The 18,310-nt window shown below is 31.5% G+C and overlaps 1 protein-coding gene across 1 annotated transcript; it reads right to left on the bottom strand.

Moving 5' to 3' along the window:
* Positions 1-2,355: 2,355 nt before the first annotated feature.
* Positions 2,356-18,144, bottom strand: LOC148626891 (coiled-coil domain-containing protein 146-like). Its single transcript, XM_088556262.1, has 20 exons — positions 18,006-18,144; positions 15,451-15,612; positions 15,072-15,154; positions 14,335-14,547; positions 11,964-12,021; positions 11,488-11,664; positions 10,830-10,903; positions 10,330-10,557; positions 9,863-10,049; positions 8,620-8,715; positions 7,784-7,909; positions 7,476-7,609; positions 7,003-7,167; positions 6,494-6,718; positions 6,231-6,295; positions 5,705-5,868; positions 5,300-5,428; positions 4,871-5,008; positions 4,209-4,457; positions 2,356-2,711 (listed from the first exon to the last, which is right to left on the bottom strand). The coding sequence occupies exons 2-20, from the start codon at positions 15,601-15,603 to the stop codon at positions 2,508-2,510; spliced, it is 2,868 nt and encodes a 955-aa protein (XP_088412388.1). The 5' UTR covers positions 15,604-15,612; positions 18,006-18,144; the 3' UTR covers positions 2,356-2,507.
* Positions 18,145-18,310: the final 166 nt, after the last annotated feature.

The raw sequence follows: 18,310 nt of genomic DNA, 5'->3' as shown, positions 1-18,310 counted from the left end.
AACTTTGATCCCTAACAACATTTGAAGGCCTTTTAATGAGATTTGAAAAATTCTTAACGACGATGGACACCATGTATCATGGCAATTGATCACATGGCCTTGAGCAAGATGAGCTAAATAACATAATTTTTCACCTTTCAAGGGCAATAACTCTTACAAGGAGTTGTTTGACAACTTTGATCCCTTATAATAAGGATCATTTAAGCAATTGAAAGAATTTGGCTAAACCTAACAGTGGAGATATATGCGAAAAAACTACTGTCTAACTCCTTTGCTTTCTTTTTAAATCCCCACATCATTTCTATGCAAGTAACCCCAAGGAACATTCATACCAAGTTTGGTTCCAATTAGTCAATTAGTGTAAGTGATTTTTTGATAGAAATAACATTAAAAATAAAAAAATATATATATATATAAAGGGCAATAACTCAAACATGGCTTAACAGATTCAAATGAAAATTTGACCAAAGATAGATCTCATCATGCTGCACACTTTTATCCCTCTCAGAATTCAGAATTAGGCTTAACCTAACGATTATGGAGATATACGAGAAATACTGCTGTCTGACCCCTATGTTCTATTTTAGTAACGGCGGCCAGAGGAGAAGAGTTTTGAAAAATTTTATCGAAGATGACAATGGACATCAAGTGAGGCCAGATTAGCTAACAACTTGTTAAAAGTTTCATCAAATTAAACTGTTGATAATTTTGTTTCCCTCGCTGTGGTTATATGATTTTTGGATATTGCATCCTGGTATTTTTTTATGTAGTTCTATATCATTAACTTAAAACATGTATTTCATGTATACTCAGTCAATACAGCTACTGATAATTAGTGTTTTATGTTCATATAGATGAACTGTCCCGTACTACCATACATCGTGTACTAAGTTAAAGCCCTAGATTTATCCTACGAGGAGGAATGACCCGGCCAGTGAAAGCTATATTTTAATATAGACTAGCTGGCCGAGTGGTCTATGGTGCAGGACTGTGTAGGCGGTTTCCTGTGTAGGGAACGACCAAAAATTTGCCTTGCTAATTTGACAATTCTAACATCGTTTGGAATTTTTCTGACCCTTCTATACTTACATCATCTTCCCTGTATCAATTTGATCCAATGGAGCAGTGTAGCGAATAGAGTCCTCACATTCCGAGACTATATATATGTATACATGCATCATTAATTTGATCCTCTATCCTACATAATAACACCTAGTTGAACTGTCCCGTACTACCATACATCATGTACTAAGTTACAGCCCTAGATTAATCCTATGAGGAGGAATGACCCGGCCAGCGAAAGCTATATTTTATAGCCTAGCGGGCCGATTGGTCTAGGGCGCTGGACTTAGTGCAGGCGGTGTTGCCATAGATGTCACAGCAGTACGAGTTCGAGTCCCGCGGAGGGAACGACCAAAAATTTGCTTCGCAAATTTGACAGTTCTAACATTGTTGGGAATTTTTCAGACCCTTCTATAAATTTACGTTATCTTCCCTGTATCAATTTGATCCGATGGAGCAGTGTAGCGAATAGAGTCGTCACATTCTGAGACGTTATATATATATGTGTGTGTGTGTGTGTGTGTGTGTATATATATATAATAATTTTCCTTTTTTCTCTTGAAGTAAGTTGATTTTTTGTTTGATGTTTAGTTCCATTGGGGAGCAAACTTCAAATAAAGCATTCTTCTTCTTCCTATCTGCTAAGTATGTACCAAGTATGTCGATGTTCAAAAGGATGAAAGGCTGTTTATGGCAGGTTGGAAGGACGGACTATTATCACTTTACACTGTTGGTGAGGAGAAGATCGATATAAAAACTAATGATGTCTAGTACATTTTTTATTAAATAAATACATACAAAACAAACAGAAATTCTTTGCAACAAAAAGTAGCAATTTCAGGACGGATATTAAGAAGCACCTTTTATTATTTATTACCATCAACAAAAATAAATTTTAAAGTATAATGAAAAGTAAGTTTATCAGTGTTCAGTTACAACCAACATCAAAGGCCACATTCATTTGACAAGAAATCATTACCAATGTTAACATGATCAAAAATATTTGTAATTACAAACATATTCCTTATGGTAGAAGCACTGTAATAACAAGGCAGAGTTAAAGGTTTGGAACAAGTGCCACATGATGGAAATTTAAAGTTAAGTTGAATAAAAATAGTAAAAAGGTGTAATCAATTTAGAAGTTACTGAAAAACTTTATCAACATCATATAAAGTAATATCAATATGCTGTCAGGATGCTATCCCTACAACCTCCTCACTTTCTTACAAGGTGCAATACATTGCTTAATAAATATAGTGCAAAAACTGTCTTTTTCTAAGTATTTCACTTTTTTTTATGTGACTCAAATATGAAATATTCATTACAATATGCACCATTAAAAGCTGAGAAAACAATTTTTCTCAGGTACAGCTGGTCAAGGTAGATAATTCATAGCATCACAGGCAACATGGGTATCACAGATATCAATAAAATATACCAAAACATTAAATTTCAATAGGTTTAGGAACAGGTTTTCTGACATGTCTCATTGTTGACCCTGGCTCTGAAGGTTTAAATGGAGCATGTTTGCCATATGGTCTTGGTATAGGTAGTTCACTGTCATCATCAGGAATATAAGCGTTAGGACGTGGTTCAGCTGTTGTTGTGACACCACCGGCAATTTTATATTGTTCTTCCTCTTCTTCTGCCTGAAAAGATTTGAAGAAGTTTGTGTAGAATCACTTTTTATGTATAGTAATGTGGTCACTGATCACCTTATATTCTATAATTCTAATGATGGAATACTATCAACATATCTAAACCATCATAGTAAAAAGACAATTTTTGAACTCATAAAGCCTTTTTCCACTTCTTTATAATCTTGAAACCATATTATTTTTTTTCTATCGTGCTTCAATATGACTTCTTCAGATCAAGAAGGAAAGAAATCATTAGTAACAAATGGACACTTGGTACTTTCCAAAAAGAATTATAAAATCACATATACAGTTGAACCTCGAAGTGTCGAACTCGGATCAGTTGAAATCTTGGATAACGAACTAATTACAAAGTCCCAGCAAAACTCCCCTTACTCCAATACAATTTTACCTCGGATGACTCGAACTTGGATAAATTGAAACCTCAGATAACTCGAGGTAATCAATCAGTCCCCTCGATCAAACTTCGAGGTTAATTAACCCTGATGTCTCGAAGTGAACTAATTAGTCGGAAAAACTGATTGCTTTATTACAAACCATGATCAAAGTGTGTTTTAACAACGATTAGTGTTGCATTTAAATTTAATTTGTTGACACTCTTTATGGTTTGATTTGTTTATTTAATTAATTTAAAATTGTGTGTGTTGTTAAAAGAAACAAATTTTATTAATAACACATCGGAATTTACACTAACAGTGATATCAGATATTTTGATATTTTGAAATTTAAAAAAAAAATACCGATGAATTGTAATGGTATCTTACTATTTAATGAAACATCAAACAGACGATAGAAAGGGTATTTCAACGACTACATTTGTTTCCCTATTGAATTTGAAATTTTATCGTAATATTGTGGAGCACATGGTTTGACGATACTCCTGATTGCGAATCAAACAAAGCAGCATGTTTATATGAACTATGAAGTTTTTGATATAGAAAAAATAAAAAGGAAATTTCACTAAAACACTAGGTGCAGTTCAGTATTTCAAACATGATATACAACATACAAAAAAAATATCTTCTGATATGAAACACATAACATTACGAAGGTCCGTGTAAAGTGAAGTACATTTTTGTACATGTACAAGTACAACAAATGATGCAAATACAGAAACAATCATTGACCAAACTACTGGTATTTCCAGTTTATCCTTGACTTCAGACTACTCGAACATTTTTGCATGGTCCCTTTGACTTTGACTTAACGAGGTTCGACTGTACTTTTAGAAGTTTATAATCATGACACACACTTTTCCTGATGATGCATTGTCAAATTCATAAAAAGACCTAAACATATGGCAGAACCTCATTTCATTAAGATTTAACAATGACACAAGTCACAGCAATAAAAGTGCATAAATTAAAAAAGTTAATTAGTTTCTAACTTCTAACAATTTTTTTCACTAAATAAATATAACTGAACTTTCCATTAAATAATTAATTGTAATTAACTATGACAGCACTGTTCTAATAATAATAAACTCACCATTCTGATTTCTTCCTTATCTCTCTGTCGAATCTCATCATCACGTAACATTCTGAGCCACGCACGTTCATAATCATCATTTGGAGGCTCACCTTTCTCCATACGTATATAACATTGTTCTAATTCAGCTTCTTTTTCTTTTAAATTTTGTTGAAGTTTTAATGCATTAGCTTGATTCATAGAAAGTTCAGACACTTGTGCCATCATCTTCCTTGTTGTTTCCTTTATTTTTGCTTGCAAATCATTGACCTGCAAAAGTGAAAAAAAGTTTATCAGTTGCCAAGCAGTTATGAAAATGCAGCTGATAATTACAGTAATGACCTACCCACATTGTTACTGAAATGTCCATATAATAGATCTAATGATATATAATTACTGTTGTTATACCAGCACACATTTTACATAACATCCCAAAAATTGTATGGATTATAAAGTTTTGATTTCTCAAAATATCAACTGAAAATTTATAATATATCATTTATTCTGGTTTAACCAATGCAGAACTAAGGTATACAAAAAAACAAATTAATTTACATATCATCACATTGTAAAGTTGTTGTCAGAGGAAATATACAATATCTGAAGCAGTTTAGCATATCAATACCTGAAGCAGTTTAAGTAAAGCAGTATCATTAGCTGCACATTGAGAGAAGTGCAAATACCTTTTTGGCAAGATCTAATGTATCTTCTTTACCCGACTCCGCCTTTTTCTTCACTCTATCTGCCAACCGTGTGACTTGTTCAAATATTAAATCTTTTTCTAATAATGCCTCTTCTTTCTCTGCTAACCTCATTTCCAACTGCAAATAGGTTAATGAAAATCAGTCATTCTGTACATCATATTGTGAAAAATGATAACACTAAAACATTTCCAGTGCTTGATGACTTTTCTTCTCTTCGGATAACATTTAAGAATAAAGTGGCCAATGTTTAAAAAAGAACAGACCAATTTTCTCTAAATAGCACAAAATAAGGTTTTCTCATAATAAATTATTGTTATATGTAACTGTAAAGCTTAAGTAATTACAACCTTCAAACAAAAGAGAAATTACAACCTTCAAACAAGAACAATTTCAATCTATCATATTTACCCCTTCAATCTTTTCATGAAGTTCTGTAGGTGTAGGATCTTTACCCTCTAAATACCGTACTCTGTCAACATTGCGTGGATCTTCTAATTCTTTAAATAATTCTACCATCCTCTCCTGACATTGTTCCAACTGAAAAAAAAAACAATATATATTTAAGAACTGACAATATCAGTAATATATTTGTTTATTTTTTAATTTTCAAAGGAACAGAACAGAGTTGACAAAAGTAAAGTTATAACTACGTCATTAATTATTATTGCTATAAAACTTAAGAACCAAAGTCCTTTTTTTTTAATTTAATGTTTGAGTCATGTTAATCTATTATGAAATCACTATGAATAGTCTTAGGCATTGGCATTCAACTAGAATTTTAAATCCATTCACTGAAAGACCTTGTCTATTAACCTGAAGTTGTAATATTTCCCGCTCCTGTTCTAAAGCTTTCTTCTGAGGGACTTGTTTCCTTAACAACTCTATGCTCCTCTTCTCCTCAGACATCTGCATATTAAGGAATCTGATCTCCTCTTCTCTGGTCTGTAACTCTACATTACCATTCCTTATTAACTGATCTGTAGAGAAAGATTATAATATTGCAAAATACACAGACCAAATATCTTTCCTTTTACTCAATACAGTTTTTAATCATGGAAGAATATTTTTTTTAAGAAATACTATTTTCAATTATTTCCTGTTCAATTATATTTGCATGTAATATCCAAAATATCAAAGTAAAAAAAAAAACAGAAAAAAAATGATACATGCAAAAACAGAGTACCGTGCATCTTGATAGTGAAGCAACAAAAATGCAATTTATCTTTACACAGAAAAATGTAACTCAATGAAACAGTGTGACCTGAAGAACATAAAAGCTATGTATATTAACGAAGACATATTTTAATGTTCCAATGTATTTATTAAATGTTAACCATACCTTCTATGTTGACCTTTTCATAGAAAGTTGCTACTTCCTCTTCTATCTGGATTAACTTCAAACCCCTGATAACCAAAAAAAAAACAACAAAAAAACAAATATGAATATGAATAAATTAAAAACGTTGATTTAGATAGACAATAATTGTCAGCAATTCTCATTGTCAGAAATAAATTTTAAACAAAATTAAAGTATAATAAACATTGTAATTTTGCACCAAAAATAGTGGCATGCCAACATTGCTAGTCTACAATATCGGTTACCTGTCATTCCTTTTCTTGAGTTCTTTGGAGTACTGGTCCCTCAATCTGGTACTCTCTTCCTCTCCTTGATTTATCATCATGTTTAGTTTAGCCATGTCCATTTTCTGTTGATCTTGTTGAGCCTTCATCTCCATATAAACAGCTTTCTGTTTAGACAACTCATTCAACAGACTGTCTCTCTTTACGATGTTTGTCATGTGCTTCAATCTTTGATTTTGTAGAATCCTAAAATGACATTCAGTTTGTTTTTTGTTTCATTTGAATTGAATTATATATTAAATGCACTTAACAACACATTTTATTTTGAAAAATTACAATTCAAGCAGAATGCCTGTAACGATGCACTGGAGATACCTTTAAATTACTCATCCAGGTACCATCTTATGTTTACTTTGTTTAGTTTCTAAATAGTCATCAATTGTATAGGTATGGAAAAGTTATCAAGTGAGAAAATAAATACTCTCTATTCTTTACTATTTTAGTTTATAATAACTATAGAGAATACTTACTTATCTTTGTCATTGACAGTGTGTCTTAAGATTTCTATTTCATTTTGTAACATTTTGATTTTCTCCTTCATTTCTGCAGCTTTCTGTGTACTTGTCTGAATCAAGTTGACACATTTGTTTCTCTCATTCTTAATTACATCATACAACTTGGCAAACTCCTTTAATCTGAAAGACACCATATAAACAAAATAAACTTTTATACATTAATCAACCTTTATGCCACTTTTTTTTAAAAGGAGCAAAACTAAAATTCAACCAATATTCTCAATACAGCACTTCTCAAGATGTTAATTCGGGCATAAATGACATAAATTAAGTTATTATTTTATCATCTTGAAAAAAAAATCTATCTGGTTTCTCTTTGAAAGAGCATTTCATAAAAAAAAGTCATTACAAATTGCAGTGGAAACACAAACTACCAATTTAATTGACTTGAAGGATAATCATGTAATGGAAACTTTTTAAAATCTTACTTGATTTCCATTTCCTTTTCTTTCTTTTTATGATCAGTGATTTGCAGATCTTTTGTCTGAAGATCTTCCTCTGCTTTATGGAATCTGATCTCAGCTCTCATAAAATCTCTGGCTTTCTGTTCTCTTTCATCAGCCTAGAAATACAAGTCATAATAAATGAAATATTCATGCTCTTATGAATGTTTTTTACATTCTTGACTAAGCCACTGAAACCTTGCTTTTTGCTTAGTATCAGAAATTTGTTTGTAGTGACATTGTATATTCAGAAGTTGCAAGCTACCCAAAATCCACTTCTTTACAATAGGTACCTTTATAGCAGCAAGACGATTAAGTTCCACCACTTCTATTCTTAAATCACTCTGTTCATACAATAATGCCTGTTCCTGGGCAGCACTTGTCTCCAACGCTATGTGTTTGTCTGTCGTTACTTTATTCTGAACAAATAAAAAGGGGATTAAAATACTTTTATAGTAGAATTTTAATGTAAAAATAAAAAAACATTTTTGCTGGAGATAAAGGTTAAATGACCTTTGTTCAAAACAAAGGACATCTTTTTTCTTCTTGAAATTCCTAATGACAGCAAGAAACAGAAATATAAATGTCCTTTTAAATATAATTTTTCGATTTTTTTTTGGCATTTAAATACCAATAATTTAAATTATTGAACCACCTAAAAAGATATCTGCATACTTATTTAAGAAAGATCAAACCTATTGCATGGCACATTCTCTTCTGCCATCTTGCAAAATTATACAGAAGTATGTATTCCAATGAGCAAATAGTGTTTGAAAAGATGCAAACAAATTGTCTTTAAATTATTCAAAAAGATTTTTTAGCATAAACCAACTTATTGTAAAATTACAGACATTTATTGTATAAACCCTTTTTTCAAGGTGGAGATAATTGGCGGGAAAATGTTTTATAGAAATGTAGTGGGAATTTTAGTTTTTTTTTATATTACAAGAAAAAAGTTTGGTGACCCCAATTTTCTTTTTGAAATATGAAATAATTTCAGATAAGTGTTATTTTTACAAAATTTGAGAAAAAATCTATCAACTTTTAAAGTAAGGTATGATCTACCTTAAAGAATGTGAATTATGTGGTGAAGACTCCTTACAAGTTCTTAAAGTATCACTATACTTACATGTTTAGCCAATGAAACTTTAACCATCTCAACTTCTTTGGCCAAATCTGCCTTTTTCTTTGCTAAGGACCCATCATCTTTTGGCAAAGATTCAACCTAAAATTTAAATCATAAACTTGTTAGTTAAAATTACCAAAGTCAGCTATATAATTTGAAATTAACAAATTAGATGTGGGTTGTTTTTAGTTTCTAACTGCTGGTAAAATATTCAAATTGTATCTATACATTAATCTGTAAGACAATATGATATAAAATTTCAACCATCATCTATTTTGCTTATTGTATATTTTATCCTGACAGTAAATATCAGCTCAGATTACTAGTGTGTAGTTTTATATGTATAATATTGGTGATAAAAAAAGCTGAAACTGGCCTAAACCCATTCTAAGACATCCAGGGGTACCTTCAAGCATACCTAACCATCACTCCTGGGTCATAAAGCAAGTATTATATAGAAAGCAGTGGTTTACTGGATGTTCCCTGTGTTAAACAATTTGATAATTCACACTGTGAATTAAACTTTGTAATTTTACTCTTGGACTTACTCCCGCCAAAACATCATGGTACAATTATCAATTAGCCGATCACAAAATTTAAAATTCATGTTGAAAATTGGTAATAAATATAAGGAAAAATCTAAGTAATAAATAGAAAAATCAATTGTTTATTGTGAATAACAAAAAATCAAATTACTTGTTGAAAGAACACATTAAGATTTAACTTGTGCACTGAACAAGGTCTGCACACTTGTTAAATCTAAGTGTTCTTCAACACTTGTGATCATATTTTGGTTATTCACTCCTTCCAATTAATTAAAACCCATTAATATCCATCATATTACAGAGAGCATGTAACTGTTCCAGATTGTTTTTCTAGCCAAATTCACCTGTGGATGTTTGGATTCCTATTGAATTTCTATGGTGACAAAACAAAATCTGGAATGCTGACAGCGTACAATGAAGAAATATTTTTTCTAAAGTTGCAATGGATAAGATTAGAGAATTGGGTTTTTGTCAAAACAAATCCCATCACAAAAGTGTGACAAAGTCTAGTGTGCCTGATACAAATTTTCAGAAAACAAAGAAAAGTATGCCAAATGACCCAAGGGTGATGGAGTTGTAGGCCACAGAGGCTGGGTTCTGAGGATGGTTTTAAACTTTACCAAACAAAAAGAAATTGATTAATAATTACAACATCATAGACTAAGCTTTTCATTAAAGTATGTGATTTTCACACATCTGACCTGTGACTTGGTTTTCTCATTGACTGATCGAGTATGAAGAAGGTTTTCATCGGCTACTTTCATCTGTAGCTCAGCTTTCTTCAGAGTCTTTAGATCACGATCTTTCTCCCTGGTTCTCCTGGCATGAGTTTCATGTTGATTTTTCTTTTCCAACATTATATGTCTCAAACCCATGTCAATGGTTCCTCTGAAATCAAAATTATTCTCTTTTTCAAAACAACAAACAGAAATTATCCATTTGTACTGTAAGTCATATAATCGCCAAGGTTTGGCATTACACCAAAAAAAAGCCTACAATAAACCTAAATACATTCTACATTACATTATCAATCAGTTGTACCAAAAATTTACTCATTGCTTTATTTGAAATAAGATAATAAAATACATAAACTATATGGCATATCAAATGCATTGTTAAATCTACAATGCAGGAATCAAAAAAAGAAAAGCACAATTATGGTTTTTACCTATCACCCTCTAGAGTAGCTTGCTCATTTTTTGATGCCTCAATTTCCTTCAGGATCATGTTGACTTCTGTATTTTTCTGATCAACCAATGATTTTCCTTTCTCCACCTCTGTTTCTAATTCAAACTTTTCTTCAGATAGATCATCTTTCTTTTTAGCCAATAATTTTAATGTATCTTTCAATGATTCATGATCATTGTCACTAGATTTCTGTTTCTTATCTATTTCACTGAAATAAATAATAGATATTTACTACTGGTATAAAAAGTTTTTTCAATATAATAAATAATTTGAAACCATCCATTTGTAAATAATTTATTCCTTATCTTTCCAGTTATTTTCTTACATTTAAATAATAATTTTCTTTTAGTAAGTTATATAATAAAATGAGTGAAATGCTCCTGTTCTTCAAGAAAAGTTTGCTTGGACTCAAGCATCAATTTACACAAAATTTAGAGGGCAATTTCACCAGTAAATGTACCTTTATCTAACAACACTCACTTAAATTGTCTCTGTAACTTGTCCTTTTCTTTCATTAACTGGTTAGGAACTGAATTGACTTGAACTAAATCTCCCTGTAAACAAAGAAATGTACTTGAACTACTCGTATATCTCCATGTAAACAAGAAATTGTGCTTGAACTATATTCCCCAGAAATTACCTTGATCTCAATTCCCCTGTAACAGAGAAATAAACTTGAACTAAACCTCCTTGTAATAGATAAACTAACTTGAACTCAATCATTCCATAACAGAAGTCCATGAAATCAAACATCAACAATATACTGTAAATTCAGAAATTTTGGCAATTTTGTAATTTTCATCGAAAATACAATTGAAATTTTGTGATTCAGAGAAAAATCCTGCATCTGTAATGTAAAATGTTTTGATCATTGCAACTGTAGCCACATTTTTTGCTATGATAAAAACATCAAAATAACTTCTTTATTTACAGTACTTCATAACTGAATAATTAAATATGATGTTCTTCATTTATTTGAAACACTGGATTTATTTTTTAATGATAAAGCTTCAATCAAACTATATGATGGCTCTACACCTGCAGTTACTGTTCTACAATATGTTAAAACTATACAACAGATAAATAGTTAAGTACTTTTAATTCTTTCAATTTTAAGAAAACAAAAGAAAAAAGAAACCTTCAACTTTTCCATTTCATCGATGAGTTTTTCGTATTCTTTTTTATCCAGTACAATCTGTCTATTATTATTCTCCAGATCTTCTTTAAAAGACTTGCTCTCCATCTGTCTCTGCATTATTTCTTTCTTTATTTCATCACACGCAGATTGTAACTCTTTTATCTTTTTCTCTGTTTCCTGTGAAAACAATAAGTGAATTGAAAAAAGTGGTTTATTTCGACTTCCATAATAGTCACATAACACATGGATCACATAATAAAATTAGGAATGACATATTAGCACCATATTTTCATTGGATTTACCGTACTAATATAACCATATTCCAGTGTACTTGTAAAAATTTAGGAGCTAAAATAACTAACGATATCAAGACTATGCAACCTTTATATTAATTAAGGCAAATAATGCAAGAAAAAACAAAACAAACAAAAATTATATATTTTTTAAGAAATGAACTTTTAACAACAATTACTTACACCTTGTTTTGGAAGTCTGGCAAATTCTTTCTCTAAAATTTTCTTCTCTTCTGTCAAACTGTAAAAAAGCACAAACATTTGTATAAAATACATGTATGTACTCAAGAGAAACATGAAACATGAATTTTTGCTGCTAAATAATTTAATTACAGAAGTATTATCTTTCCTGATTGGAAATGAAATTGTTTAATAATTTTGATACATGACAGTGAAGTACCCAACCTTTTTTGATTATTTACTAGTTAAAATCAAATTGAAAGAAACAACAGTAATCTGTCTATTTACAATACAATGTAGCCTCAAAGCCTGTGACCTCTGACCTTGTTGAACTGGAATAAATCAAGGTAAATACCAGTTTTGCTAATTGAATTCATCTATTGAAACTCTGTGGTCATTCAAATAGACACCCCCATATCAGCATTTAATCAGCTGAAAGTAAGAGATTTTTTCCTACACGGTAGGAGATTTTTACCTGCAGGAAAAAGCCTTGATGGTTGTCAACTTCAAAGGAGACAGCTTGAAATCTTTATAAATTTGGGATGAAAGTGGAACAACATTGCCTCAATGGAGAATGAATAAAGCTGTGTCGTTTTTGTAGAATTTTCCTAGTGGACATGTGTATACGTAAACTATACAAAGACTTGGAAATCTGAATTTTTTGGAAATGTGCTTTAGCTAATACGGAAAAAATCACTAAGGTTTCTTTTATTACATAGAAATAAAAATTCAAAATTTGCAACAAGATGGTCAAATTATCCGGAGTGAATCATGATTTATTTCCCCCTAATAATATGATTACATGTAACATAAACTTCTAGAGAACTTCAACAAAGGGAAAATAAAACATTGCTATTTGAATACTGATTTCACCAATACAGGAGTTTTTATTTTAATTCTATCACACTCCAGTGGTCACCTACTGAAACTCCTATGGGCTAACAGGTAGAATTTTTCATGAGAAGGAAAAATTCTCCTACAGCAGTTTAACTGCATGAGTAAAGGTGTCTATTTAAATTACCACAGCGTTCAAGCTCCGTTGTTACTAATTCAATATATGAATTCATTTAGCACAACTTGTATTTACCTTGGGCTATTCCATTTAAACAAGGTCAGAAGTTGTAATCAAATCAATTAGATTCTTCTGTACAACAGTAACAATAATCAGGGTCTGCTCTGGCTTCCAAAATTCTGTCGCCAGAAAAATCGCCAGCTGTCAATTTTTTTCGCCAATTTTCAGAAATTAGAGCCAAAGGTATGACAGTATTAAGTCCACTGATGAGTTTTCTTTGTCAATTCATCAAAATAACACCTTCATTCAAGACATACATGTACCCAAGATTCATTCTTGATGCATGTATAAAGCATGTTTTTAGCTCTAGTCTTAGTCAGGATCTAAAACCATTTTACTTTCCATCACTTTTCATATGCAAAATAATAAAGTACTACTCCAGAAACAGGTGTTTTATTTCTATCAAGGACTTAATATTACTATGCTCATATAGTCCCTGATTTTAAACATGTTGACCTTTATCCTTTGTGGTCTAATTAAATTTATCTGAAATTATAATGATTTTTTTATCTATAAATTTTCAACAAGTTTGATTCTTTTTTCAAGTTATATTTCAAGCAAACTACCATGGACCATTTATTGTGTCCCTTTTTAATTATCTCTTGTACTCCTGCTTGATATCTGAATCATTATTACATAATACCCTCTGACAGTATTTCCTTAATTAGATTTTGGGAATTCCCATTCTATTTGTTTACCGATTTTCCTGCCAAAAAGCCATATGACAAAAGTGTAAACAATTGTCATCTTTTTTCTTTTATCAATTATTACATTTCGAAGTGTTTTAGACACTTCCTGATGGGATGATCATTGTTAATTGGATTTTATTTATTGTTGTAAGGTAAATCTGTTTCTGAATATATCTTATGGTTTAACAGGGTGGTGAAGCCAGTGTGTAGCCACATGCACATAGCCATGATTGTGTTTACCTTTGATCAGATGATGAGAGTTTTGATTGGCTCAATATTATATTTACATCTGATTGGCACCTCCCATAAGGATATTGTGAGTCACGGTCACCTAGTCTAATTACCTTTGATTGGCTTCAGTCGTAAATTAATAATAGTCAATTAACTCTGACCAGTTCAACAATTGTGTCAACACAATTGTTGAACTGGACATGGAGAGAATATCGGTTGCAGACTAACATTCTGTCAATTTTAATATACAAAACCCAGGCGCCAATAAAATCACCAACAGGTTATATTTGTCGCCAGATCAAATAAAAAATCGCATATTGCGACATTGGCGAAGCCCAGCATGATCCCTGAATACTGCATGCAAGACAAAATAAACAATTACGTTTCAAATTTGTAGTTTAGCTGATACTCTCTGTCAAGTATTTCATCCCTTGCATTGACACTAGTCAGAATATCACGCCTGATGTTGACAACTTCTAGATTGGACGTCTTATCAGGAAGATTGTCAGCTTTCTCCAACTCTGATCTCTGTCTATCTAACTCTACCTGCAATTCTTTAGCTTGCTTCAATAGGTTGGATTCATTATCTCTAGTTCTGAAAGGAAAATAACGAATACAATACCCCTTGAAAAGAGAGCAAAAATATGTGTTTGCAATGCTTTTTTATTCTCCACCACTAGAAGTGGCAAGGAATTGTGTGCTACGCTCCAAAAAGTTGTGTGTCCTTCTGTCCCCAAACAGTTCCCAGATGATAACTAGAGAACGGATCAATGATTTTTTAGCACCATAAACAAAGGTAAAATTCAACTTTCAGCAAAATCAAAAATGTAGTTTTCAAGTTAAGCCATCCACCTTTTTTTCACCATTAAGTGCAGGGTTTCACTTAATGTTCCATTAATGCCCTATTTTTTTTTTAAAGAAGAAGTGGTATACTGATTTTTTTTTAAGAGAGCAAATAAGATTATTTTCATTAAATTTTTAGTGATATTTATGTGGTGAGTGAAATTTCATCTGTCTTTTACTTCCGGTTTTACAGTTGTCAAAGTTCCAAAAGGAGGTAAGAGACAAATTTTATTATACATGTTTAATTTAATATCAAAAATCCTTAAGCTTGCTTACTTTTTCAATGTTTCATGCAAGTCTGTATACTTGGCTTTAAGATGTGCCAATCTTGTGCCTGTCAATTTACCATCATTGAAAAGCTACAAATAAAGAAACAAAAACATACATGTCTGTTAACTGAGTAAGGATATGAACAACAATACGAATCACATTTAGTATAAAAATCATGTGTCTGATTTCATATTTTGACACTTTTTCTTAAAAATTTGACATGCTTAATCATATGACTAAAAGAACCTGTATCACCAGCACAGGTTTTTCTTGTTTCATTTAATTTTTCATGAACTTATGAATAAGTTAGTGAATGGCATTTGTATAGAAACAAAAGTTCATACATTTTTCAGCATTAAGTTTAGATAAATAAACTCGGCCTAACCTCATCTAGACACTGGAAAGCAGGACTTGCAGACACCTCAACTTGACTTTCCTCCTGCTGAACTACTCGTGGAGGTAGAGCAGACAAAGGCTGAGTATATCTTTGAGAGGGTTCTTCTTCTTCATCCCTGGGCTCTTCCTCACCACTGCTCATGTTTCAAATCTAAAAATAAAAAACTTGTGTCAAAAAATTACATATAATGAGAATAGGTATGGTGTATATGTCACAGACAACAACCCCATGGGAATGAGAATATCAGTCCAAGGACATCTATTGGTCTTCAATGATTGACGAGGAAATCCTCATACCACAGGGCATACTACAGCTGGCCTACCGGGTAATACCACTAGGCACATCAGTGACTTTGTTAACAAATGAGTGGTTTAACATTGCTCTCTACAGTACAACCTCCTGATGCGGATACAGTTAATGCTGTAACTATATATTTTTCTTAAAAGACCTTTTTGACCAGATTAGTTTATAGGTGACATGCAAACTTATATGTCTAATCAAGAAAAGAACATTTTCAAGCAACAAATTAACTCTTCTTTTTTTAAAGCTTTCAAGTAATCATCTTTTTCTCAAACACAAATGGATAAGAAATATGAAAAAAAGGAAACTCCTGGTACAATCAACAAAGTATTGGTATTAACCAAATGGAACCAGAATTTGAATACAGTATTTTCACAACTTGAAATTTCCCTTGTATATTGACAAAATTTAGGCTCCTAAAAAGTAGCAAAAAGAATTGCTCACCAAAATTTTATTCCTCAATGAAAATTGTTAAATGATAGCATACATGTGATAAAGTCATTCCTTCAAAACTGGAGATTTGTCATTTTTCAGCTGGAGATTTGGTTTGAAAACTGGAGGTTTTTTATCAATGTTTTTTTTTTCGTGGCATAACAAGTTAAATATGTGTGTGAAAATTATGAAAGACCTTGTATTAAGTCTGTTTCCATGAGAAAAAAATGCTGAATACTCTATTTAAATAGTTAGAAAGACCTTTTTGATGGAGTAGCACTTGGACATTTTAATGATTTTATTTATTATTGACAATTTTTACATAACAAGAACAGCATAAATATAAATATCTTTATATTTAAAAGTGTCATTATTACTACATTTGTATACATCTAGTATTAATTAAATAATATTCATTTAAAAATTGTCACTACGTGCAATTGTTACTATTGCATAAATATGCATCAAAATGATTTCATTTCAAATAGTCATTAATGGCTTGGCACCACTTTAACTTTGACTTCCACGCAGCATTGAATTTGGAACAATACTTTGCTTTCTTGGCAGGAGGTGCTGAAGACGAAATATTACGTTTCGGCATTTTGATGGTTGATGATTGTGAGAGTGCTCCAAATAGAAAAGTTCACTTAGTTCCTCAATTGACTTGGATAAAAAACAAGCCATACTTTGAGTCAATTTCATTTTCAGTAAATGCATGGTCAACGTTCCCATAATCTTCTGAAGATCATATGTCCTGCATCAATATTTACACCAGTCCCAGTAATAAATCGTTTAATACTTTAAGCGTGTGCCACTAAAACTTTGGATAATTGTCAATCATCTCCTGTTGTTATATAATCATCACAAATCTTTTAAATTACGTCTTGTCAATAACCACTAAAGCTCTAAATTACTGTTTATGACCCTAATTAACGGTAATCAACATGTTCACCTGTCTACCCAAGATCAACCAGAAATGTCACTATTCGACCCTCTCAGGTTTTTTCGTTCAGTCAATAAAAAAAATGGCATCCAAAATTTGTTTACAGTATAATGTTTGGAAAACGGTAGATTTTCTGTTTCAACAGTGGAACATTAGGAAGGTTCTAACTCAGGTAGAATTGAACTACCGCTAGTAGGTTCACATGTATGTGATAGCCCCCTTTTTTTAAAAGCAATATATCAGCAGTCTGTTGGACATTTTGTATTAAAATTTGGGGCATGAATTGATTTCACAGGAGGGAAAAAAAGATTGATGGCTAGAATTACTTGCAGCGAGAACTACTCCTTGACCATTATGCTACATGGAGTTTATTTTATTATATAAATAGATAGTTACTAGAACCCTTAACTTGGGGTAAACATGACTTTGTTTCATGTTCACATTTTGGTATTGTTATAGTATTTTTGTGTATTTGAAAAATCCCACTGATAATGCTTTGGTAGTTCAAGTAATTATGCCATCTTGGAAGCCTAATTTTGATTTTGCTTGGTCGCCCGTCTTATAAACGTAAGAATAAAAAATACCACAGCAAAAACATCATGATTATCCCAATATCTGGAGACTGGATTAACACTTTGCCTTTGGTATTTTTTGGCAGATATTGAGGTATTGTTTCCAACCTGATAAGGACATGTCATATCTTCATGCAACTTTCTTATTCGTTATAATTCATAAATTTTGCAACCGCAAATTTGATAGGATAGAGAGGTAAATTCCATCGAAACAGACAAAAATCAGGTGGAATAATATGTTAATATATGACTAGTATTGTATGGGTACCAAGTTCGTGATAAGACAATTGTTTTACCTGCTAATTTAATAAGCAAACTGGTAATTTCAAATCCCTATAGCGTGCAATGCACTGCTTCGTGTGAAAACCAATAATTACAATAAATTATTGAGTGAACAATTTGTATGTAAATAATTTTTGTTTCTATGGGCTGTACGCATGCGTATTCACAAATTTTGGCATAACGTCGTAAATATTTTACCCACAATTTTCGAATTTATGAGAAGTTGATTGGTTGTGAAACATTCTTTAACTTATTTGAATAATATAGTATGTTAACAGATAAACAAACAAAATATTCCTGAAGTAAAAAAACTCTTGAG

The sequence above is a fragment of the Perna viridis genome, chromosome 1 (assembly GCF_037379345.1).
Source record: "Perna viridis isolate PV_CMFRI_1.1 ecotype Kerala chromosome 1, ASM3737934v1, whole genome shotgun sequence".
NCBI lineage: Eukaryota > Metazoa > Mollusca > Bivalvia > Mytilida > Mytilidae > Perna > Perna viridis.
Note: the sequence above shows the minus strand (reverse complement) of the source record. Positions and strands in the feature narration are given on the sequence as shown.

Coding starts and splice junctions, on each gene's coding strand:
- LOC148626891 (XM_088556262.1), bottom strand. CDS start 15,603: ATGAGCAGTGGTGAGGAAGAGCCCAGGGATGAAGAAGAAGAACCCTCT. Junction 10,904..11,487: donor ATGAAATGGAAAAGTTGAAG/GTTTCTTTTTTC, acceptor CTTTGTTTACAG/GGAGATTTAGTTCAAGTCAA. Junction 10,558..10,829: donor AAGTTACAGAGACAATTTAA/GTGAGTGTTGTT, acceptor TATTTATTTCAG/TGAAATAGATAAGAAACAGA.